Here is a 25,582-nt window from a genome sequence, read left to right on the forward strand (position 1 = left end):
AATGTGGTTTCGGGCAAATAATGTTTGCGGCCTCGCGTTGGGCGCCAGGTCGGGATAATTGAAAATGGTTTGATTTTTCGTTCGTCGCGCCGCAGAAGTCAATATGTCCGTCGAAGGTGTTCTGCGGACTCTCTTCCCGGATTTTAATAAAAAAACTTCCACGCTTATAGGAAAAGTTCGGTTCCGGGTTGTTCGGTCTAGTTTGAAAAGATGTTACGAAGGGGGAAAAAGCTCTTCCTTTTTCTTTTCTGGCTCTCACTTCCCTCGAACCTTAATGCGGCAGCTTTCAAACAATTTGTGCAGCAGACGACCGAAATGTCGCCGGAAACAACAGAAAGAACCGCAATAATTGATACAAGCTCGCGATTTTTTGATGCGAGTATGTCTATGGCTCTCTCACGTGACGTAAACTCGACTGCGCTCTTGTTCGAATGTCTCCTCGGTTGACCCTTTAAATGGTCGCTCCGACAATGAGAAAAATGCTCTGGTTGGAGTTAACGACACCTGTGGGCGAGTCGGTTCAATAATGGGACTCCATTCAAGATGGCTCCACTTGCAAATTGCTCCAACCAAAGTTAACAAAAGCAATTTTTGCTCGGGGGGAAACTTCCGCGTAGTTTTGCGGCTCCAATTATCAAGTTGGCTGGTGTTTCGACCCATCTCACCTACGTGGCCCGATCTAGAAGGCGGCTCTCTTTAATTGCCCCATTGTTAGAGGAAACCGCCCTACGTGCCGGGTCGCAATTGAACGACGAAAATCATTTGCCGAGGTGGCTTAGGACGTCAAATGTTTTATTGTATTTGTTTTCTGTTGACGTCGTGTCGGAAACAAGCGCCGTGTTGACGTTAAATTATCCTGAATGATATACATATATACAGAGGGCTGTTTTTCAACTTTTAAAGCCGTGCTGTGACAAAACGGGTGTTATACAGGGCGGAACTGTCAAGTGTAAACTAGTTGGAGAAATTGTGCTTTAATACCCCCCATTACCCAACGATTTTGATTCTCTGAAGTCACGTAAAGGAAATTGAGTGTCATAACGACTCCCTTTTTAATGCAACTCCGCGAGCTACGAACAAAGCTAATGTGAAGTTTCGACACTCAATTAACGCGGAACGAATCTAATTATGTAATGAGAGCAATTCCCTCCGTGCGCGTCCAATCCCCTTTCCCCCAACAAAAAGACAAACTTTCCAAATTATTAACATGCAATTATAAAAGTTGAATGTTTCCAGAAAGTTTCCCAGGAGTCGTCGTAAACTTTGTATAATGTCACTCGAAGATAAATCAACTTTATAAAGAGCAATCCAGAAACGGGTATAATATGACAAAATAATTACGAGACACAGATGGTCTGAAGGTGGCGGCTGCGACGCGGTCGTGGAAACGTCAAAAACTTGTTTCGCGTTAAACGCCAACTTGTCGCTTCAATGAAGAACTATCGTATTTTCACCCGAATTTGATGAAAATCGCCAGACCGGAAGTGTCCCAGTCGACAACGCGACACATTTCCGCCAAACCGCTCCAGTAATCTTAAATCTGTTTTCACACCTCGACTCCGGGGGTTTTGATATGCAACGCGCGTACGACAAAAGTGGATTGGTTTCGTCTCCAACCTCGACATGACGCGTGACGTTCACACGCCACCGAAATCCCAAAAATGGCGCCCAACGCGGGGCACTGCCCCGCGTTGGGCGCCACAACCATAGTTTGTACATAACAGTTAAACAATCATGTAACGATAACGATAATTTGTGAATAATAATAATTGCAAAGCGGTTCGTTGTTCGCGTTACAGTAAATTATTCTCGTATTTGCATTATTTGACGGCAACTTTATATTTCCCATGCGAATAGTGGCAATAGATAGTAAATCTATCAGACGCTGTTTGGATGCAGTAACGAAAACTTGCGAAACTACAAATTTATGGCGTTAATTTTACACCCTTGGCCCCGCGTTGGGCGCCAGTGTTGGGTGTTTGGTCCCTGCCACCCCCCGACGCATTACGACACATCAACCAAAATCGCTGCACGAGTCCGGAACGACAACAGCTATGTTTCCACCGAATTTGATTAAAATAGCTCCACCGGAAGTGTCTGCGCATTACTGTAAACTAATTACCGGAAACGAGACACGTTCTCCGGGCCTAACTCGGCGACCGCTTCATCAATCTTTAATCTGTTTTCGCGGTTCTATTTCGCGTTATGGGGCTCCAGGAATACAACCCGTGCATTCGAAGTTATCGGTTGACTTCCGGTCAATCGGGGATCGTAACGTAACGTAACGTAACGAAATTCGGTGGGTCTGGTCAAGATGAGGGTTGGGGAGTTTTTGCGGGTTGAATGTCATTTATTATTCAAATGCGCTGGGAGTAATTAGTCGTGTTAACAAAGGGTGCTTTCATCAATTATTCGGCCCAACTAGGCTCAATACTTGGCTCGCTGAGCGCGCTCCTGCTATATACTACGTCTTGACGTTTCCTTTGTTTGCAGGCATTCAAGTGAAAGTGTCCCCTCGAGAGGTGCTGGTCCTCCCCGGCCAGAACGTCACGATCATGTGTGAGGTGGATGTGCCCCTGCAGTACTGCCGGGTGGAAATCCCCAACTTGAAGGCCCTCAACTTGAAGCCGAACCTGCCCAACCCCGACGCGGTCTACTACGGCTCTGGATTACAGTCGGGCCAATGCGGATTTACGATAAACAAAGTCTTGGAGAAGAACAACGGCCCCATCACGTGCATGCTGGGGGCGGACAATGACGCGTCGGAGTACATAGGCGTTGCCAACTTGATCGTAGCGAGTAAGTACGAAAAACACGCAGAAATGCAGTTTTTTCGGCGATCTTATGTTTTTAGATAGTAGAAATCATGCATTAAAGTGGGCTGTTAATGAATGATTTTATTATAGGCAGCCGATTATACACGCAATGCATTATCGCCTTCATTAACCAACTTGTTTGTTAAATAGCTATTTCCGGTGATTGTTTGTTTCTAGGTCCTATTAATGCATGATTTTTCAGCTGAAATTGTGCATTAATAGAACCCAGAAACAAACGATCACCGGAAATAGCTATATAGCTGAATAGCTGAAATCATGCATTAAAGTGGGCTATTAATAAATGATTTTATTATAGGCAACCAATTATACGCGCAATGCATTTATCGCTTTCATTAGCCAACTTGTTTGTTAAATAGCTATTTCCGGTGATCGTTTGTTTCTGAGTTCTATTAATGCATGATTTTTCATCTGAAATCATGCATTAAAGTGAGCCATTAATGAATGATTGTATTATAGGCAACCAATTATACACGCAATGCATTATCGCCCTCATTACCCAACTTGTTTGTTAAATAGCTATTAATGGGCGATTTCAGAGGCTCCCAAGGTTCCAGAGATGGATTTGAGTCGGGGCGCCGATTCCGTCAACATCTACAAACTGAACGACGTCCTGCAGGCGTCGTGCATCGTGCGGGATGGACGACCGGTGGCTAACATCTCCTGGTATTTGAACGAAGAGCCGTTGTTCAACAGCGATCTGAGCATGCCGACGATCATCGACTTGGCGAAGGAAAGTTTGCAGTCAAAGATACAGAACATGACGAGGACGCTACAGGCGTCGGACAACAAGAAGTTTCTGAGATGTGTGGCGTTCCATCCTGCGTATCCGAACGGACGGGCCGAAACGATGCGCCAGCTTGATGTGAAATGTAAGGTGTATCTTTAGTTAGAATCGTTGATTAATGACGTCAATTAACGCACGGTTTCTCAAAGTTACAGCAACCACGGCCCGTTGAGGCAATTTTCATTCAGAGCGGTGCTTCACGGACTTTCTTATTAGTATTTCATGCATCAAGAGCGGTAAAAGCGCCATTACTCAAAAGTGAGAAAATATGGTCGACAAGTGGCCGTTACCACGAATTTTATTGGCGAAGTAATCAATACTAAAGACTATAGAGAGGCACTTACAATAAAATTTTTGTTTAGTATCCATTTAAATGTTCGCATAAAATGAAGAGTACATAAATCTGTTATGGAGTTCTTAAAATATAAAGAAGGCGAAGCGCAGGGGAAAATAAAATATACAGAGACGCTGGAAATATGAGGGCTCTGAAGTTGTGCGCTCGTGAAAAGAAATCTGCATTTAAACCTGGCGAATCTAAGTTGTGCTGAAGTTGCAGATTTAAAACTGGGGGGATATAACCACACTGCGCTTTTTTTCTCTTCAATAAATGACAAATAAATTGAGAGGGATCGCGTTGATTTCACATACTTTTACTCAAGGGGTTGGAGGTAACTTCTCACCAAAATTTCAGGGCCGTAACAGCAACTTCACTCAATGACCTTGATATCTTGAAACTGTGATAACTGCCCCGAAAATGGGTGTAAAATCATGGAACAAACTATTTGAGGATTGTTATTCATTTCCAGACGCGCCCTTGCCGCAGCCAGACATCCATAATATAACCACACTGTGCTGTGTTCCCCTTCAATAAATGACGTAAGAATTGAGGGATCACGTTGATTTTACATACTTTTGCTCAAGGGGTTGGAGGAATTCTGTCACCAAAATTTCAGGGCCGTAGCAGCAACTTCACTCAATGACCTTGAGATTTTTAAGCTGTGATAACTGCCCTAAAAATGGGTGTAAAATCACGGAACAAACTGTTTGAGGATTGTTATTTGTTTCCAGACGCGCCCTTACCGCAGCCGGACATCCACAAGTTCGGGTACATCGTGGGGCAGGCGGGATTGATCACCGTCTTGATCGAGGCGAACCCGAGACCCATCGTGGAGTGGGACGTGGGCGGCGAGCGCATCCGCGAGAACCAGAACGACCAAACCGGAAGACTCGAAGCGGAGGAAGTGAAAGATATGGGAAGCGGTCGCTACGACGCCAGTCTCCGGATCGCCGGCATCAGCAAGGAGGATACGGAAAAATCGTACACTCTACGGGCGTATAACGATATGGGAAGTTACGACTACAGGATCATCATTTCGACCAGTCCGGAACCCGAAGGTAATTATCGTGCTGTAATGGGCTATAACGTCACCCTTGTCATTTGTCGCGCATAAAGCACTTTGCAATTTCATGCTGCCTCGCAGGCATTCACAAATTCTTGCACCAAACTCGTCTTTTGCGTCTGTACGGTAAGAGCGGAGCGCGCGCCATCTGTTGAGTATAACAAAAAGTAATTTGTGATTCCTGCAGGAGTCGAGCTGGGAATTGGAGGGATCATCGGGATCGTCATCGCCATCCTCGTCGTCCTCTTCGTGGTGTTCGTGTTGATCTTCGCGAAGGTGACCGGAAGATGGTGCTTCAGTGGTAAGTTCTCTGTCCTTCCAACGTAGAAACCCTTAAAATGGCTGCAATTAATTGTCGTGATCGATGTTGAAACCCAAATAAAAGCTAATTGAGGCAAGGGGCCTGTAGTTAGTGCATGGTGATTGGTGCATGTAGTCGCCTCTAGTTAGCTTTTATTTGTTGTAGATGGCGCCACAGTGATCGACTACACGACGGGGGATAGCAGCCACCACGTGACCGTCGACGGGGTGAGCGGCGACGGCGTGGACAACCCCCACCACCAAGCCTCCCAAGAGTACATCAACGGCAACGACGTCAAAAAAGACGAGAAGAAAATCAACACTGAGGTTTAATGAACGAATATGTGAAGGACTTGATTTGCAATTTTCGTTACGTTGATGACTGCTCCGTTAGATCTGATAGGTTTATCCAAAAAAAAGCTAACTAGATGTAAATACTGAGTGTCGTGGATATTATAGTTGTTGCGACGATGGCGCCATCTCTAGTTAAGTAACTGTGATGTCATACGGTGGCGCCATCGCCGCCACTTTCTGTTATTTTGTCTCTCTCATGATGCCGATCTTGCTATCAATACTCATTATTTAAGGTGTCATTGAAGTATTACATGGATTACTGCCATACAATCAAAATGAGGTTAAGGGCGGGGCGTGCGCAGCACCTGCGCACCAACGTCCAATCAGCTTTTTTATACATTCCAGTTAATTTTAGTGTATATTTTATGTAACATAAGACAATAAATGAGTTAGATTTCTTACATTTTAGGTTAAGTCACGTCGTCTTATTTATTTCCATTAGTTTAAACTGTTTCGAACTTCCTGTATTGTTACGGAAACAAATGACTATGCTCTTTAATATATTAAGATTATATTATAAAAAAAATTTAAACAAGATATGATATTAATGTAAAAATTTTGTATGTTATATGTACTTAAATATTTAGAGATAAGTTGAGCGATAATTATAAAATTGTTTTATAAATAAATTTATCTGATAACCGCTCGTTTCACTCCGATTAGTTGCAGTCGCTCGCGAAACACACACTCACCATTTCTCTCGTTACAGAGCGGCAAGACACGAGAAACCTCGGCGAATCGTAAGTAATTCCCCCAAATCGTACCACCCATCTAACTACAATTCCCCAGAAGTGATACCGAGAGCGCCGACGTCCGACACAAAGACCTCCACTTCCCCATCAAGTTAACTCAGTTTTTCAAGAAAAACAAGGACAAAGTCGCCTCCACCGAAGACGTGGAGCCTAAGAAACTCGACGACGAGGTCAAAGAACCGCTCGACACCGCCGAGAACAAGGAGGATCCACAAGAAGGCGCGCTTGTCTACGCGGAGTTGGACTTGGTCAATCCGAGTGGAGTCAAGCCGGTGGTGAAGAACGACAGTGATAAAACTGAGTACGCTGAGATTGTCTACACGCCGCAGGATGGCGAGAATAAGTCGTAACGATAGGGTTTTGTTTATTGGAGGCTACTGAGATGAGATTGATTGTCGCTTGATATTTTTTGGTTTTATTGTACGAAGTGGCCTTTGCATCTTTGCTTGTGGATGTTAGGTTAGTAGCGCCGTAAGTGCAATGTTTTGTACAAATGCTCGACACGTTCGTCGGTTATAAGTAGGTTAGATTTAAGAGCACTCGAAAATGATGAGATTCGTCCATAGGTTAAGTTGAGTCACTCGATGTACTTAATAAGTATTACAGATTTTTTTTATATATTTTTAACGATTTTAATAAACAATTGATTTAAGTAAGATGGAATTTTTGTTCGTCAAGGAGGCTAAGGTGGAAATGACGTGCGTCATACAAAGTGAAATTTAAAAAGGCAATAAAAACTTATTGAAGCTACGTATCGAAAAAATAACCTCAGATTGGTGTTCTTGAGGTTCGATTTATGCAAAAAATCGGTTTTTGAACGATTTTAATTTTTGTCGAAATCGATCGAAAACCATGAACTAACCCCTTTGATGTTTTTTCGATGTAAAATGTGAAATCTCTCCGATTTACACGAAATTTTGTTTTTTACATAACTTGGGCCTCCTTAATCCATTTCTGCAATTTGTTCTTCATTACCTTAAAGATTTTCCGAGAAAATCGCGTTTGAAATCTCAAAAAAACAACTTTTGTTGGAAGGTAGAAGCGACGTGCGTCATTCAAAGTAAAATTTAAAAAATCGATAAAAAATTAATGAGGCCTTGAATCGAAAAACTAACTTCAGATTCGTGTTCCTGAGGACCGAATTGATGCAAAAAATGGGTTTTTAAGCGATTTTAATTTTTGTCGAAATCGATCAAAAACCATGAACTAACCCCTTTGATGTTTTTTCGATGTAAAATGTAAAAGTTCTCTGATTGGCGCAAAACTATGTTTTTTATATAATTTAGGCCTCCTGAACCCATTTTTGGAATTTGTTTCTCATTTTCGTAAAGATTTCCCGAGAAAATCGCGTTTGAAAATCTCGAAAAACGAACTTTTGCCAGAAGGTAGAAGTGACGTGCGTGATACAAAGTAAAATTTAAAAATTGGATAAAAAAACAACGAGGCCTTGAATCGAAAAACTAACTTCAGATTCGTGTTCCTGAAGACCGAATTAATGCAAAAAATTGGTTTTAGAGCGATTTTAATTTTCGTCGAAATCGATCAAAAACCATGATGTTTTTTCGATGTGAAATGTGAAAGTTTCCCTATCGACACGAAATTTTGTCATTCCTATAATTTGAGTCTCCTGAATCCATTTTTGGTTTTTGTTTTTAATTTTGCAAAGATTTGTCGAGAAAATCGCATTTAAAAAAATTTGAAAAACGATCTCTTTTTGGAGGATAAAAGCGACGTGCGTCATACAATGTCAAAATTAAATAAAAATTTGTTAAAGAATTCAACTTTTATTCTTACATTTTTTTTGCATGTTACCGATTAATATAAATTGATTAGTATAGGCAACTAACAATACAGTTTCCATTAGCCTTGAAGTAACCAATCAAAAATCAGAATTTCACAAAGTGCAACAACCAATCGGAACGCCTCCATTTTGACAGTCACAAGTCCAGTGGAAATCCAACACAATAGAGGGACATTCAAATTTTTAATGGTAAATCTTTGAGTTTAAGAAGCTAAATTAAAATAAACTGTCAAATAATAAGTAAGATTGCAATCAGCAGTTGAAGGTTGCACTCCTGTATCATATCTCTCATTGAACTTCAAAAAAACAATTTAAATAAACAATGAATCTTTTCCTTTTGATTGGCAACACTGCAAGATCCCCAAGTAAAGTCCCTACCTACTAAAACAGTTGGTAGCCCCGCCCAAATCAGCATTTCCTGGCAGATCTTCATCAGCTTTCTTCACGATGGCCAACTCGAAAACCATGGCGGAAAAGCTAGAGGCTGCAGCCCCGTACAACCTACTCTACAACCACATCCCGGGGTTACCAGAGGGCCCAGAAAACTCTGTGAGTTTCACCGATTTTCTATGCCCAAGTTTGGGGACGCTGAAGTGTTCTCTACAAATCGTGTCCAAAGTCGACATCGAACTTCTAATGGCGCAATACGATAAGATGAACGTTGGGTGAGTCATCACCACTTATAGGCTGGTCTGAATGTATGATTGCAGGACAAAACCGGTGATGATTCTATATGGCGAGCTTGTCTCAGGCGACGATGGAAAGACTCCGGTAGAAGACCCTCGAGAATTTGAGAAAATGACCAATGTGACTCTTAGGAAGTTTCCTCGGCTTGAACAACCCGAAAGATACAACCGGCATGAGTACGTTCACGAATTTCAGAGATTTCATATAATTTTTTCCTACAACCCATATGGTTTCTTCCTGATAATGAAAGGTCGTAGGAAAAATAGTGTACATAACTCGTCGGAAAGTGTCTTTCTTGCACTCGTGTAATTTCAGCACTCGGCTGGCACTCTCGCACTCGTGCGAAATTGATCACTTTCCGCACTTGTTATGTAAATATCTATTTTCTCGTTTCAGAAAATTGAGCATTTATGTCTACGAAGACAACTCTCTTCGCGTCGTCATTTCCAGCGGCAACCTCTATGAGAGTCAATGGAACCGCTTCCACCATGGGTACGTTTCTATACAGTACACACCCACCCATAGCACCTAATCTCGAATTCTAGCTTCTGGGTGAGCCCCAAATGTCGCCAGCTCCCATCAGACGCTTCCGGGGAATCCCCGACCAACTTCAAAAGAGATCTTCTTGGATTCCTATCGCACTATCAACTTTCAGACTTGGAGCCCTACATCGACTATGTCAAGATGGCGGACTTTAGTGACGTCATGGTGTTCTTAATCGCGACATATCCGGGTTTCTACCAAGTGGACCATCGCGATACTCCTCTGAACCAAATGGAACGACTGATTGAACAACATTGTACTCTGACAACTCTTGAGGACGAATTATGGTCACTTGTAGCCCAAGCTTCGAACATGGGCAAGTTCGGGTTTTCCCCCAACGACTGGTTGATGTCGTTTTTTGCCCAGAAGTTGCTTCCGAACGGTGGTAATAATCTCAAGATTGTTTTTCCCACGTGGAAACAAGTGATGAACGGCGAATTTCCGAGTGAGCAAGTCGGGACGGGGCTACGCTACAGTCGGAATGTTCATAACAAGCAAAAATGGCTGAACAATTATCTATAGTAAGATTTTCAATAATTTACAGTTGGTATCACTAATTAATTTCAGTGCTTGGCAGGCTGATGGTATTGGCAGAACTGGAATCATCCCACATACAAAAACCTACTGTAGATTGTCGCCAAATTGCACCAAGATGGCGTGGTTTTTATTCACCACCGGGAATATTAACAGAGGAGCTTGGGGCCAACTTTGGAAATCCAAAGACCCTGAAAAGAATGGAAAAGTATTCGTGAGGAACTGCGAAATTGGGGTTTTATTCTTCCCGAAATTCTTCAACGAGAAGTATTTTCGGGTTTTGCATCCACAGGAATTCAAACACGGAGGGAAATTTTTCCCACTGATTTACGACGTCCCTCTGAAGAAGTACTCGCCAAGGGATCATCCGTGGTCCGTTTGGGAAGAGCGACTTAATCAATAAAGTAAATACGTTCCTAGATCGCAACTCAGGTTTACCAACATGTATCAAAAATGAAAGCTTCTCGTTTTATTTCAATAAATTTTTGTCAAATGTCTCCGCGCCACCTATTGTAAAACGACTGAACCACACACTTGAATTACAGAAACCTGTAATCATAACCTTTATATTTGAGGCATAACTATACAAATTTGACAAATAAGGAAATAAGAGATTGCACGCAGCCCCCTGGAGCCCTAACTTCTTTGCCTTCTACGTTTCTTGGGAAAACCCCCAAGCGCGTCTGCACAGAACCCTGCATAACCGGCCCTCAAATTTGACAGTTGACAGTTGACAAATGGGGGGCTCATGTGTGGTCCGCGGATGCCCCAATTTCAGCACCCCTTGTCGCAACATCTCCTACTTCCGTTTTCCCAACGCCTCCAAGTTTCCCCAGTTGCACCAAGCGTGGCTCAACGCAATAAAACCGATTTTTACCCCAAGCAACAACGGATGGGTCTGTGAGTTGCATTTTACTGAAGATGACTACGACGAAACGTACAAAATGAAGAAGTTGTTGATGCCCAACTATTATTTCCGGTGTATGTTAAAACCAGACGCTGTACCTAAACTTCATTTACCAGAAGGTGTTAAGGATGACTGTCTTAAAAAGAGGGAGATTTTAAAGGAATTGTTGGGGGAGTCGTACGTTAGGTGGAAGGAATCCACCCCCCCGACCTTAGGAGTGGTGAAAACACCAAAAAAAACGTCTCCATCAGTAAAGAAACGCTTCAATTTCACCACAGGTTTGTCCTCTTGAGGATGACACCACTCTATTCTTTATTTTTTAGATTACATCTTGAAGAAACCCTTGAAACCGCTCCCCGAAGCCCTCCAACGACTCTTACCAACTATTCTCTCGAAAAGGATCCATGGGGGCCCCATTGGTACCTGCATAACGACAAAAAACACCCCCAGACTCTCCAAACAATTTATTTGTAATGAAACAATTCCAAAGACTCAATTCTACACGTGTAGTCACTGCAAGTTCTCAACACTTCTTCAAGTCCACCTCCTAGAGCATGTGAGGACCGCCCACCAACCAATCAAAAGTAGCGATTGTTTTCATCTACCAATGAAAATCTCAAGATTCAAAGAACCACAGAAGTATAGTTGTAAGACGTGCGATTTTTTTAGTTTTTCAAAGTTGGTACTCCTGCGACACTGTTATTGGAGAAGCGACTGTCGTTTGTTGACAAAAGATGAAAAGAAGTGGTTTGAATGTGAACATTGCAGGTGCGAGGGTGAAAAAACGAAACGAGAAATGAGAAAAGTACATAAAATCGGATCACTCTGTATAATAAATAAAAAGTAAGGTCGAGATTTGGGGTATTTCAGTTCCTAAGTTTGTTATTATTTATCTAGATACTTGAAATCTGTCATTCTCTATCATATTTGACGTTTAAAAATAAAGCTCAGACGTACGTTCCCAAGGTGCCAACCCATAAATAAAGTAAACTCACATGTCAACTTGCTAGATTTGGAACAGAGCACACTTGACCGTTCACATTCATATGAAATGCCGTTCCCAAGAAAAAACAGCTTACGTAACATCTACGGCCTTCTAGATGGCTCTGCCTACTGCGCAACGTTATATAAGTTTTCTTAATGGTAATTTTATGGCACGACTTCAATGTAAAGATAACATTTTTGTTATTTCTTGAAATAACTTTTCAAATACACTTCATTTAACATCATTGTATTTGGCTCCAGCAGATGTTAAAAGAATATAAAGCAGGCTGTGAACCGAAATCATGGCCTACTTGTTGTTGAGGGTAATATGATTTTGTCCTTATAGTTACTTTATTGTTTTTAACAATGACATGATATATCCAATTCTTTGATATGTCTGACAAAATATAGGTCGTATGATACTACAAAAAGGGTCTTCATTGCATCGTTATGTACAATCGGTTAGTAAAAATATTTAGTGCTACGATTAACAAATATTAGGTAGAATCCTCATCTAACATACATATCCTACAAAGAATACACGTTTAGTAAGAAAAACTTGTCGAATATAATAGCAATTATGTTCATAATCCTTTAAATATATTGGTCAGCCATCAACACACATTTCTAAACATTTTTTCCAAACATTTTGATTACTCCTACGCAGTCCGTGTCTGAAACAAAAAAATCTTTTTCGTTCGCTACAATAGTGGGGGTGGTGACTGATGGAAAACGTGTCTTCAGACAAAAATGAAGGCAGATTCGGGTTTGCAAGTTCGGTCAGCGCACGACCGATCCGGCTCAGCCTCGGCCCGGAGCCATTTCCCATGACAGTGAGGGGCAGAAAGGGCCGAAAAACGGGTCACACGCCCCTGAACACCGTGACCCTGACAGCGCCAACCGAGGTTTTCGTGGAGGGCCTCCGATTCGCAACGAACGCACACGCGTTCACCTGCAAAGAAAACAAAGGGGATGGAGTTACGTGATACGAGTAATTAGGGCGAGCTCACCCTCTTTCAGTGCGCTGTAATTTGGCTCTTTTCTGCACGCTTTCGACGCCTTCAGGATCTCGAACGCCACGCAGTATCTGAAAAAATTTAAATAAAAAAAATCTGAACAAACACCAGCCTCTGTTTTATTAAACTTTTCAGAACAACAACGAAAGGAACGCGTCTGCCAATTTTCATAGCTCTACCGCTAGTTTGACAATTTGACCTTGAAACCTGCCAAACCTCATAACAACCCCATTCAGCGTGTTACGGCGTCGGAATTACAATAGATGGAAATAGGACTAACTAAAGGACCCTCTATCCTTTCAAATGTCATCAATTCTCTTTCATAAGACACTGGCAGCTCACTTAACAACATCGCAAGTCTATACTTGGATTTCTCCCCTCCACAAGATAGACACAACTAGAGTTTTTCTAAATGACCTTCAAACTTCATACACTTAGGAACTTCTCTCCTAGTCGAGCCATGAAAGTGTACTTAGACTCGTTCTCTCAAGCGCCTCGTGTCCTAAAAAGCTTTGCGAGTTTTTAAAAGGTGCTTCGTTACCACAACAGTTTCCACCAGATGTTAAACCGATCCATTGTCCTTGAAAATCTAAAATTTGCTCCATTTATTGGATTACATGACCAAAATTATAATAGATTTAACGGGTCTAGGCCACCCTTCCACCTGCCAGGCACTATTAATTTCCCTCTACAAGTCAATAACACTCTGTGTTTGAATTTCACCACCCCAAAGGTAGCGGTGTGTATACTTTGATTCCTGGGGCCCGTAATAACCTCCATGCAAAAACTGGAGCCCGTAGCGACGGTTTAACCAAATGACCTTGAGAATTTCGGACGCCCCCACCTCCCTTATTTGCGCGTGTTTAACGTCGGTTTTGATGAGAATGTGTACCGTAACCGCGAAATTTGCCCGTACATATCAGGAAAGTGTAAAATTGGAGGTGGCTGCAGAGTAACCCTCGTTTTATTAATTTCCGCACGCCCCGATCCATCATCGCAGACATCCGGTGTCGTAACCACGGGTTAGTCTCCAATAAAGACGTTATCGAGACTCTCCGCTCGTTAATTATTACAGAAATGGTCGACTAGGATCAAGTGGGCTATTAAAATAAGCGTCGGGACGTCGTCCTGTTCAACCCGAACAACGCCTAACCTGCTCATAATAAATTGCGACAAGGTCCGCATAGTGAACTTCAATCGATACGAACGGACATGAATTAATAAAGTCGGAGCCAGGAAAAAAGATGAACTCGATTGTGCAATCTGGGATGAAACAAAGCACGCTAACACGAGCAATCCAATTCGACGTTAGATTGACAGTCAAAGTTTCCGTAATGGAAATGGCCATTGCCGCCCTCCGGGAGGCGCATAATGCCCGGGAGTACGTCAGGAACAGGACGGTGAAAACCAAAACCGTGTATTTCAAACACAACGGTGGCGGTGGAGGGATATATACTTTCAAGGTCATTTGTTAAAATTCGTCGGAGTGCAACGAAATTTTGCATACGCGATGTTTGGGTGCAGGGGAACGAAAGTATGTGGTAGTTTTTCGCTTTCCGACACGAATATTAAAATTATCCATACGTAGAGCGGTCTTAATACGTCAAAAAACGGAACAAAACGCGCGTCTAATGCCGTACGAACCGTGAATAATAAAACAAGACGAACCGCGCATTCGAGGAATCGATGCATGAAGAGGAACGGGAGAAAAAATGGAATGTTTCAAAAAGTGAGAGACAATCAACAGTTGAATTCTTATATATGAAATGTGGCGGACGTCAAACCCAGCCGGATTGAGTTATGGAGCGAGCTGCGGAGGAAATTGATGCATTTATCAAAACGTCCGGTCCTGTATACATAGTTCATCGACGATTTTCATCCCTCGATACCCTCCAGATGGCACGTGACTGCGATGAATAATTGTCGACGGTAATTGAGTAGGAACGAGTTTTATGGTTTCACGGGTTTTTGACGATGGGATCTTAAGATTTTCCTGCGTTTACACTAAACCCGGATAAACACATTCTTGCCCAAGTACTTAGAACAGCTAGCGTTCATTGTTGACTTTGGAAACTACTCAGCATGTCGTCGTTGATGGCCTCATGCCAATCACCCCAATTGCAGCGCATCCAAATTGTTCGTTTACGACTGTTACCCAACTCTTCCTCTCTTTTCTCCCCCACGTCGAGCCTTAATCCAACTTGTTGCATCTCGCCGCCCCCATTACGAGGGTGGAAATGCCGACAAGAAGTAGCGTCCAAATATTTAAAATATTCGGTTTAGTCGACAGGAATGTCCGAGCACTGGACGCTATAGAAGCTTCTTGCGACTTTATGAACTTATACTTCGGGAGGCGGCGTTGGGGGCGGAACGCGGCTTTCTAGATTGATCCGATTTAAAAGCGCTCAGTCAGCGACTCCACATATTGCTTAATGATACTCTCTCAAACGGAATTCTTAATCTGGAGAAAGGAAGCGAATCGAATTAAAGAGCTTCGAGCTTCAAAAGAAAGAATTAGTTTGATTTGTGGTGGAGATTCTACAAAGCTTATTGGAAATTCGAACTGGTAATTACCAAGCAGCCAATTAACTTAATATTACTTCGCTTCAAACACCTTTATAAGGAAGTTTTAATGCCAATTTCGCGTAACGTTTACAAGTTTGCGAATTAATTATCACAATAGAACTCCTCCGGAGGGGATGCAGTTGTTCTTTTTGTTGCAACACAAACTCGTCTATGTTTACTTTCTTTTATTTTCCATCGCGCTCTATGTATTTTGCATCGAAAAGCATATTGCCTCTACGTATTATTTGATTGTCTGATGATTGAGCTCAAAATTCAATATCGTTGCTGTTCTATGTACTCGTTTCTACTAGATCTAAAGTGTCGGGATAAACATTTGAAGCGTGAAACATAAGAAACTGATCGATTCACAGACTGGTGGTAAAGTTTCAACAAACACATCGAAGGCAAATCAGATCATCTTATTCAAACTCGATTATTTACCACCACTCGCCAAAGAAAATCTATACTTTTGACGAGAAGACCGAGAACGACATGTGTGCCAAATTTGGTGGCTCTACGACGACTTTGACTTTGTGACCTTGAAAACTTAAAAGTCCCTTCATTCGTTCATTTGTTGCGCGAAATCAACGCTGCTTGAGGTACGGGCCACAAGACCTTTTATTTCATCAATCATTAGATCATCTTACTCAAACTCGATTATTTACTGTCACATACCAAAGAAAATCTATACTTTTGTCTAGAAGACCGAGATTGACATGTGTACCAAATTTGGTGGCTCTACGACAACTTTGACTTTATAACCTTGAAAACTTGAAAGTCCTCTCATTCGTTTATTTGTTGCTCGAAATCAAGACTGCTTGCGGTACGGCCTACTACACCTTTTACTTCATCTATTTCTCCCGGGCTCGTATTAATTATGTCTTATTTGAAGCAACTTCAAAGTTATCTAGAAACCGTACGATTTTTTTTATCCGCCACTGTTACAAGCTATTACATCTTGCATTACCTCATCCAAGGTCGCACGCCCAGGTGTGAATCCCCCAGGATTACCGGGCGGATAAAACGCGCTCTCTTTGAACTGAGCGATTACACCGCAGAGGATTCACGAGCAGAGACTTTCTGAAAGATAGGAAGTCGGCATTGCGAATCCCAACGCTGCCATAATGAAGTTGTGACTTTTTCGAGATGGTTTTGACAAGGTGACCGCAGCCGACTGCGACTCGTAATCTTCCATCAAGCCCACGTTCCTTCGGGTGGAGTTTATGGAAACTCGGAAACTCGTCGCCCGTTTTCCTTTCATAATTAAATCGGCTTTTACATACAACGCTCATTGTTGTCACGTTTCGTCATATTAATCACTGAAGTATGTGAGTTAATAGCGCGAGCGAGGCGGCTAGATGTAAAGTGCTTGGGGTGCCTCAGGAGGTAGGTAACTTGATTAGTTGTGATTTCGAGCGTTTATCGTAAAAATTAAAGTCGCCTATTCATCAAATGTGTGTTTTAAGGTAACGAGCGTTTGATCTATTTGTGATTAAAGTTCCGAGCCGCCTACTAGACGTCTTGTCATTCGCAAAAAATCTTTGCATGCAGCTCCCATCATCATAACGGCTACATTCAGTTCTTTCAGGCCGTGCTAACGAAATTTGCATATGTAAGTATGTTTATGGCGTCCGCCACGAGCCGCATGTAAATCATTTCCATTTTTATTGTTTTAAACTCACAATGAAAGCCGCATCATAAATTTGATCCACACACAACCGAAAGAACAAGAACATAACTCTCCCCCCCTACCGAAAATTACACCGTCGATAACCCCCTCAACTAATATCTCTTCTCGCTCCGCGAAGCAATCATCCAGAAAACAAACTAAAATCGTTCCACGCCAGTTCGACAAAGCCACTTTATCTCGATCGTTAAAATAACGACGAATGTCGCTTGCCATAACTTCCCTTTTTTCCATATCAGAAAATCAAAGCCTTTGGTAATTACCACAATCGTACACAGGCACGTATATACCTTCCCGTGAGGATGTTAGTCCGAAAACGTGTCCTATAGGAATACCGGCCCCATTTAATCGAATTACAACACACAGATAAACAGATGGATACGAGAGGCAAGATAATTAAAGGATTGTTGCGCGTCGAGTTAGATATAATCCTCTGGCGAATCGCATGGGAATCGACGGGTTAACCTGGAGTTGGAAAAGCGTTCCAGGGTCTAGAGGTGGACGTCAATTACACGCCCCGTCACCTGGAGGCAAAGAAACGTTTTTACCGTGTTTGGTGACAATACGGTTCGTTTTTCACCCGGGATTGAGAAGTTTGGGACACAAATAAACACGTGTTCGGGATATATAGTGATTTAGGGACTTTATTTTCTTTTGAAGCCGATATTGGAACCATAGTAAATTCTGAATCGGTTTTGAAGTGGAATACGACCGCTGTTTGGCTCCGACAACTACTTTCAAATCAGTTCGTTTACAATACAATGTTTAGCGGTCCGACCAATACATCAAAGTTGGCTTTTTCGGGTTGTACATAAAGTCAGAGGTCTCCTTAAACGATTCCACCGAAATTCTGAACTTTTCGGACAATAAATAACGAAATTATACCATTTTCAAACTTTCAAGGTCAAATAATAAAATTCGTCGTATCGTCACGAAATTTTGTAAACTTACTCTTTCCATTAATCTAAACAATAGTATAGAATTTCAGATTTCTATCCGCGACTGTTCGTCCTGAAGACAACTTTCGGTGCAGTTCCCCGGTTTCGTCCTTAATTACGGTGTCTTTTGCCCACGTCCTTTTATAGTCGCCCCGCCGACGTTTCGTCATATTAATCACAGCAGCATGTGACTTAATAACGTCGCCAGAGCGTCTAATTCACATCGCGTAAACGCCGACCGTCCGCGGTCATTTTAATTAATTCGCGCTGTATACACAATAGGCGACGGAAGAGGGATGAGGTTAATGCGAGCACAACGGCGCTATGTTTTCATTAGCGGTCGTGTATCATGGAATAATTATTTCCCTCGTTACCGTCCGCAACGGTGCGCCAACGATGATATCCATCTTTTCAGAAGAACGTCACCATGTAATTTGAATCGAAATGAAGCGTTTACTTTTTCAGTAATCTCATATTACCACGGCGGCTTTGACGGATGGCAACGTCTACGTACGACGGTGCTGTTCCGGAAAATTTATCGCTTTCCGTTAAGCCGACCGTGCACGTATCTGGAACCGACTCGCCGTACTAATAACGTTATTAATTACACTTTCATGTATTCGAAAACGTTTGACGTCGACTTGGAAACTATGACGCTTGGCTGGGTCCGAAACAAACATGAAGGGTTAATGGGGCCGTTAACGACGTCACGCCTGCCACGAATACCGACGACTTTTTTAACGGAACCACTTGGGAGAACCGGGAACAAAACTGGAAGCTTTCAAGGTCATTTGGTAAAACTAACACCAGCATTATCAAACTTGGTGGACATGTTGTCACACCTCTAAACACGCAAAGTACAAATTCCCAACACCGTGGCTTCAATAATAATGAAGTTAGAGCAATTCTCAGCACTCAAGGTCATGGGAAAAAAGTCGCAGCAGAGTTATGAAATTCGGTGGGGATGTTACTATGGATGTACGAAATCAAAATTTAGTGTGATTCGAACCGTACCGTGTTCTTATCCCTCTGATTTTAACGAAGAGTTTAGCTAACTGTATCCGGCACAGGCCAAATTAACTGTTTTTAAAAGTTGGTAGTGCCTCCAGCGCTGCCACCTTAACTCAATTCAACAACGGGCAATCTAATTATCCGGATGCAGGATCCTGAAAAAAAAACAGTCGCATTTCGAGCCCATGGCTTATGCAAATATTTAATTACGGCAAGGGAACAGATGATGAAAATAAAAAACCGTATAATTATTTCACGCTTCAAAGTTGCTCTTAATTGTCCTCCATGTTGCGTCGGAGCGGAAAAAATCGTCCTTTTTCACAATCAACGGAGTGCTACTGCTAATTGTTGCTCTTTTTTTTCTCGCGCCGCAGTGTTGACGAGATTTGCATTTTTAAGTGTGGTGGTGGCACCCCCATGATGTAGAGCATCCCATTTTTATTGTTTTAAACTCGCGGCACGGATGCGGTCGTAAAAATAATCCAAATAGGGGTTAAAGAATAAGGAGAGCGTTTCTTCGGTTAAAAGCAGACGTGGAATTTTGTTGTTTTGTAAGCTCTAAGTTAGACGAAGACTTTAAGCTGGGGGATTTTTTCAGACAAGTAATAGAAGTACTCTTACGTAAAAATTTGGATTTGTTATTTCACCGCGGAAAAAAATGACAACCGACACTACAACTAAATAAAAATGATGGATACAGCGGGCATTAGCACAAAACAGGGCCATTTATAACCCACGTAAAAAAAAGAGAAGGGTGGCCACATGCTGTCGTGATTTATTGCCTATAATATTTTATATAAGAGAAATACGATTTTATATTCTAAATCCATATTGGGTTACATAGTTGCGTTTTTCTAAATAAAAACTGATACACACATGATTGTAATGTATATCTCTTAAAATGTCAGATGCGACTGTGACCATATTTTTAATTCTATCCGACTGCCATTCTATACTTTTGTTCCTGAAGGCCATAGAAACACTTGTACCAAGTTTGGTCACCCTGCGACGATTTTTACCAAATGACCTTGAGAACTTCAATGCCTTGTCATTTCGTTGGTTTCACCTCCTTGTGCGTAATGTAAAACAACTTCGTCTCTGGAGACCCATATTTTTCGCTTAAGCAAAGGTGTTTCCTCGGGAAACAAGAAAAGTTGCGTCAAACGTCATATTTCTAAGTTTTATTGACCTCCCGGCGCCTTGCGGCTATAAATCACTCCTTAATCTGTACACGTGTACAATTTAATCTCTATGATAGATTATCCGGGTCTAAATTAATTGATCGATGGCTTGCTCAGGTTTGTTTTGTTGACGTTTCAAAAATAATTCACTCGTTTATAAGCGCGAAACGTCACAATATACAGAGAATGTGTTTTATGTTTGCCTTGGGAGGACCGTGGGAATGAATGCGTAATATCACAGGGAAACGGCCGACTTGATGTTGCTTACGTAAAGTGTTATATATAGACTGAGGGTGCGTTTATGGACACTTACGTCTTCTGGGGATCGTACTGGGGGTAGGCATCGGGGTCTCGCAGTCGCAGGTTCTTCCTTATGTCACTCGTGGCGTTGGCGGTTCTGCTGTGGGACAACGAGCCGGGGAGTAGCATTGCGATTTCTGAAAAAAAAAATGAAATTCAAGTCGAGTTAATGATGGTCGTGTCTTGTCAAACTGTTCCGTTTCTTCTTTGTTGCCCCATTTGGGACAAGAGCGCTTAAACTTTTATTCCCATCCAAGATCACAATCCCATTTCCATATTTATGCAGATCCCGCTTCTCCCTCCGCTTTTTAACAGATTCTCCCATTCAACCCTCAACTTCGTTAAGGAGGGAAATGGAAAAATCTGCAAGCGGAAGCGTCCCTCGGCTGTAGTTTTTATTTACGTCAATAACGAATCGAAATGTCCCATTCAATTTCCAGTAACTGGCTCTCTACTCGTTGCCCCATTTTTATTTAATGCATCTCTGTGACAGTCTACGCCGCTTTGACTGTGTGTTTAATTAATAAAAACAAAAGACCCACCGAAGCGTGAACTGATAAATTGGACCGGAAACGGAGAAGCCCCTTTGATGTGAGGGTGCAAAGATGACAGCTTCACGCTCTCGATTGATTTTCGTTCGATAATTAATTAACTTAGACTAGCGGTCCCGCAACGAGCAACTAATCAAAAATCGACGGCTTTTTCTACGGCCATCTTGTAATCGGTCCAGGTCAAGTGGACACTCAAAAGCCATAAAGCTCCGGACATCACCGACCGGAAGTTGAACGGCCGGCCACAACAAAAGCTCCGGATAAAAACAAATAAATCTGATTCCGGAGGGTCCGGTACGGGCCATAAATCAGAGGCGGCGCGATCGAAAGCACCTGTAGGCGTTTCTACACCCTACACCTTGCCGAGGGAAAAAATGCTCATTTGCACACGATTGATCAAGATTAGCGGCCTGTTTCTACACTCGTTCATCAAGATTTTTTTCCGGGTGCCACGCTGGAAACTCGCAGCCAAGATTCCATACTTTTCATGAGAAGCCTCTTCACTGAATGTGTACAAAGTTTGGTGACGCTACGACGACTTTTTTCGAATGACCTTGAAACCTTTAAACGCTTCCAGTTGTGTTAATACGCAATCGATAACGCTGCATTTTCGCCAAAACTTGTTTAATCGCAGTATGTTGCACCTGCAATATTGTAAATTGCAATTTCAGCAATCCACACGATACTTTTATGTATCTCATGCAATCTTCCGCAGTAAGCACGCCTCTGTTTAAACCCCATTCTCGTCAAATTTCCTTCACTTCCTCGACTTTTATATTATCGCCGATACCGTTTTATTTCGTGCCTCGATCACGTAAATTTCCCTTGAAAAGTTCGCCGAGTTATTTAATAAAATATTGTAAAAAAATTCAAATTCCCAACTCGAGCAGAAGGCTTCCCGCAGTAATTCCCATTAAAAGAATACCAACGCAGTAATCTGCAACTAATGGAAAAGCAGAAGTTTGCATGACTTGAAATTAACCTAAAAAACTCATGAAAATTGAAAAGTGTGTGTTCGCGGCGAGGTCGTTAAAATCTTCCAGTCGATACAACAATCTCACACGAAAAACCGCCCCCGCGACGCCGCTGTTCTCCGCTCGAATCGAATATTGATATTTCTCGGTCCCTTTGAGCCGCATCGCCCTTGTTTGTTTTCTACTACGTAAATTCGGGTTTATCGAGCGCATCCCTCACACGTTGCACATGCAATTCCCGGCCACCCCCAACCCGTACCTGGTGCTGCGCCGCCTTTCTACCCTCAACTTATCTTGCATTATTACAGATACAAAGGGTAATTCGATTGGACTGAGAAGGGGAACAAGGGGTGAACAATTAAGGATGTCATTGAAGAGACAATTGTTTTAGATGGGAGGGTGGGGGCGGTTGGTAACGTGCTGTCGGTGCTAATCAACGAGATTGGGGCGAAACAACGATAAACGCTGATTGCTGCTAGGGGTGGAAAAGTAGTTCCAAGATGTTTTTTTTTTTGGTTATATAATAATTCTGGAGAATTTAACGGAAACAGGGATGTTGGCAGCTCTCACTCTATTTGATGCCGTAAACTGGTTTATGGTTATTCTCGGGGTTATAACATAAAAGTGGTCGACGCGACTTGGAAGTTGGATGGTCGCATAGTTTCATGGACTCCATACTTGTTTTATGTACTTCTGAGCCTTTCTCTGGGGCCGCCATTTTTAATTCATTCTTTATTAGCGATATAAAATCAAAATATTCATTACATCCCATAACAGATTACTTATGAGTTCTAGAAGCAGTTTAATCTTCATAAATATCCGAAATTAACGCTCAACAACAAGCGAACCAAAAGTCAAAACCCGCTCATAATCCATACTTTTGCCAAAACCACATTCAAAAAGCTACATACCAAATTTCAAGGATGTAGCTTAACTTTTTCAAATGACCTTGAGGTAGTGCAATTTCTTTATCCTCCCATGAAACTCGTAAAAAAACTTTTTTTTTGCGACCATTGCAACCCCGTTTATTTTACAATTGTAAATTCTATTCCCGACAAACAAATTCCCTTTCAACTCTCTAATTCATACCAAACAATCAACCCCCAACTCAATTGCACCCCTAATAAGCTAATTAAAATAGGATCAAAGCAACCCCTGTTTTATTCGTTCCACGGTCAAACCACAAGCGTGTCGTCACTTAATTACCGTTTTGACAAGTACAGTTGGATTTTTGCCCGGAAAAGCATCCCGGATTTCCCGGAGCGATAAGGGATGAATTTACACCCTCTGTTATTCATCATGAAAAAACGCCACCTGTGATCTCAAAGTGCATGCATTTGAGGGGAGCAGAGATCGTCGTAATAATTGACAACGACACGGAAAAACCCAGACAGGGCCGTATAATGAAATTTTCATAGCGGGCCTCGAAAGGGATGTGGTTAATTTTAATCAAGCTAAAGGGTCAAATATGGCATGTGAGGTGGATGAAACCATCGGGAAATGAAGACGGTTCATGTTTTAAAGATCCACCGCCCCCACTTCCACCCCCATTGGCTCCATTATTTTTTTATTAATGTAATGACAATGTTTAATGCACGCAAATCGATTCAGTACACTAGCCGTCAGCATTAATTACCACCCACACCACCCCCGCTCGCCGCCCCCACGCGTGCTAATAATCATCAACTGTGTTGGTCAGTGATGGATTAATTACTTGGTTATCCGACCAGCATACACCCATAATTCAATCGGGCATTAAATTACGTCTTCCAGATCCGGATCCAGCACTAGTGAACTTTTGCCCATTTTTTTAATTGTGATTGCGATTGCGGTTTTCGGAAACAAAAACGAATTTACCCTAATTCGCATTCGTTTATTTGCGAAATTACAATCGCACTAATTGATAAACACCGCTGGTTAATTAACAAAAGCTAGCTCCAACAGAGCGGGGAATAAAAGCCGTTGGGGGCGGCCCGGGGGCGGTTTTATGTGCAGTTTTACACTCTCGTGATTATATTATGAGTGGCAATAGCTTGATTCAAAAATACACACAAATTGGACAACTTTCGATATTTGACCAGTAGAATTTTTTTGTTTCTCGATGTCACAGAGAGACGAAATTCTATACTTTTAACCCCTCCGGTGTCTAGATTACCCCTGTAAAATTTGAACGTCCTACGACAACTTTTACAAAATGACCTTGAGAAGTCGTTTCTCGTATTTCTGGTGGGGTAATTTACGCAGCGCAATTTTTACCATGTCAAACTCTCGTTCCGCGCGTCCTGTAGCCATCTATTTGCTCAAACTCCAATTAAACAAATTAATTTCAAAATTAGCTCCTACTTTCGCAACGCTTTCATGTTCTAATAGCTACTTGCATATTCAGCGCTGTGGCTCCGTTTGCGTTTGCTTTCTGTTGATTTTACAATTTCGTATCTGAATCTCCCGTCTAAGTATCACTTTTTAAAAAGCGTCTAATCTCGCCGCTTCGAAAACCAAAAGCTGCACTTTAGAACTTCTCCGAGTTTCGCATCTCCTCTCTCAAAAATAGCTAGACTCGCAAATCGCACTGAATTAAAGTGAGTCACCGGAAAAGCCAACATTCCGGAAATGCCGGGACTTTCTATTTCGAACGTTGGAAATCTCGCCCGAGCGACGAAGAATTTAAACAGAGACCACCGACGGATTAATTGGGATTAATTGCTACGCCTCAGACAAAGCCATTTACAGTGTAAACAGCATGTCGGTGACACATCCATTAAAATGGCGGATGTGCTTTGTTTTTTCCACGGACAGAGATGGCGCTGTGTCAATGCACTTTCTTATTTCGGTCAGTCGCGTGCGGCAAATTTAGACGTGTGAATATAAATAAATAAGCAGCCGACTCACGGAATTTATTATCTTGGATTTGTAATGTTTACGAGAATGTGGAATAGCAGGAAGAACGTAACGCAGCGGGGTGTGCTATAAATAAATAATGGATTTTGGTTATGAATTTTGTATTTTTATTCATGAAATGTAGTTTCTTCCATAGAAGCCGTCATTAGAATAACCTCAAAGTTTTTTCGCGCTATTAAACTTGAAATTGGTCGAGTTATATCGAGAAAAGTCGGTTCAAGGTCAAATAATGAAATTAACGCTACGGCTACGAAATTTTGCAAGGGTGATCTACACGCCTGTGGAAGTAAAAGTATAAATTTTTATCCCATTCCGACACGTAGAAGTTAGATTAACTCCTAAATAAAAGAGTGAGATCGAGTTTAACACAGTAAAGAATGTAATGAGTCTCCTAAGTAAAGTTAAACAAGCCCTCAAACTTTCAAGGTTGCATAGGTAAACCTGTTGTAAGTTAACTAAACTTTGTAGAAGCAACGATGAATTTGTTAGAATGCTAACTGCACCGAAACATCGCTAATTTGATTGTCGAAGCGCTCGCAATCTTGTTAAAGTGCAAGCATTGAGCGGTGTCACTTCAT

At 42.0% G+C, this 25,582-nt stretch overlaps 4 protein-coding genes across 6 annotated transcripts in view; 3 read left to right on the top strand and 1 right to left on the bottom strand.

Annotated features, from left to right (window-relative positions):
- LOC148177742 (fasciclin-3-like) overlaps positions 1–7,083 on the top strand; it is a 76,074-nt gene extending 68,991 nt beyond the window's left edge. The window contains exons 2-7 of one of the 3 annotated variants that reach the window (XM_088032430.1): positions 2,494–2,799; positions 3,374–3,706; positions 4,690–5,016; positions 5,209–5,322; positions 6,385–6,415; positions 6,465–7,083. In XM_088032430.1, coding sequence (XP_087888556.1) covers positions 2,494–2,799; positions 3,374–3,706; positions 4,690–5,016; positions 5,209–5,322; positions 6,385–6,415; positions 6,465–6,777 — 1,424 coding nt within the window. In that variant the 3' untranslated portion in view covers positions 6,778–7,083. Of the gene's footprint in view, positions 1–2,493; positions 2,800–3,373; positions 3,707–4,689; positions 5,017–5,208; positions 5,323–5,487; positions 6,317–6,384; positions 6,416–6,464 lie in introns of those variants that run through there. The other 2 variants (XM_088032431.1, XM_088032432.1) reach the window with 2 other exon arrangements.
- A 1,461-nt stretch (positions 7,084–8,544) lies between these two features.
- LOC148177743 (tyrosyl-DNA phosphodiesterase 1-like) lies at positions 8,545–10,395 on the top strand. Its single transcript, XM_088033397.1, has 5 exons — positions 8,545–8,893; positions 8,939–9,091; positions 9,312–9,407; positions 9,461–9,979; positions 10,026–10,395. The coding sequence occupies exons 1-5, from the start codon at positions 8,676–8,678 to the stop codon at positions 10,393–10,395; spliced, it is 1,356 nt and encodes a 451-aa protein (XP_087889523.1). The 5' UTR covers positions 8,545–8,675.
- A 314-nt stretch (positions 10,396–10,709) lies between these two features.
- LOC148177744 (uncharacterized) lies at positions 10,710–11,754 on the top strand. The gene is made up of 2 exons (XM_088032437.1): positions 10,710–11,177; positions 11,223–11,754. The coding sequence occupies exons 1-2, from the start codon at positions 10,730–10,732 to the stop codon at positions 11,744–11,746; spliced, it is 972 nt and encodes a 323-aa protein (XP_087888563.1). The 5' UTR covers positions 10,710–10,729; the 3' UTR covers positions 11,747–11,754.
- A 673-nt stretch (positions 11,755–12,427) lies between these two features.
- vex (somatomedin B and thrombospondin type 1 domain containing protein vexed) overlaps positions 12,428–25,582 on the bottom strand; it is a 41,949-nt gene continuing 28,794 nt past the window's right edge. Inside the window, exons 3-5 of the mRNA XM_088032438.1 lie at positions 20,595–20,718; positions 12,894–12,970; positions 12,428–12,835 (exon numbers count right to left, since the gene is read on the bottom strand). Coding sequence (XP_087888564.1) covers positions 12,624–12,835; positions 12,894–12,970; positions 20,595–20,718 — 413 coding nt within the window. The 3' untranslated portion in view covers positions 12,428–12,623. The remainder of the gene's footprint in view (positions 12,836–12,893; positions 12,971–20,594; positions 20,719–25,582) is intronic.

The sequence above is a fragment of the Gnatocerus cornutus genome, chromosome 3 (assembly GCF_029298725.1).
Source record: "Gnatocerus cornutus isolate USDA-ARS CGAHR chromosome 3, icGnaCorn1.1, whole genome shotgun sequence".
In the NCBI taxonomy this organism is placed as follows: domain Eukaryota; kingdom Metazoa; phylum Arthropoda; class Insecta; order Coleoptera; family Tenebrionidae; genus Gnatocerus; species Gnatocerus cornutus.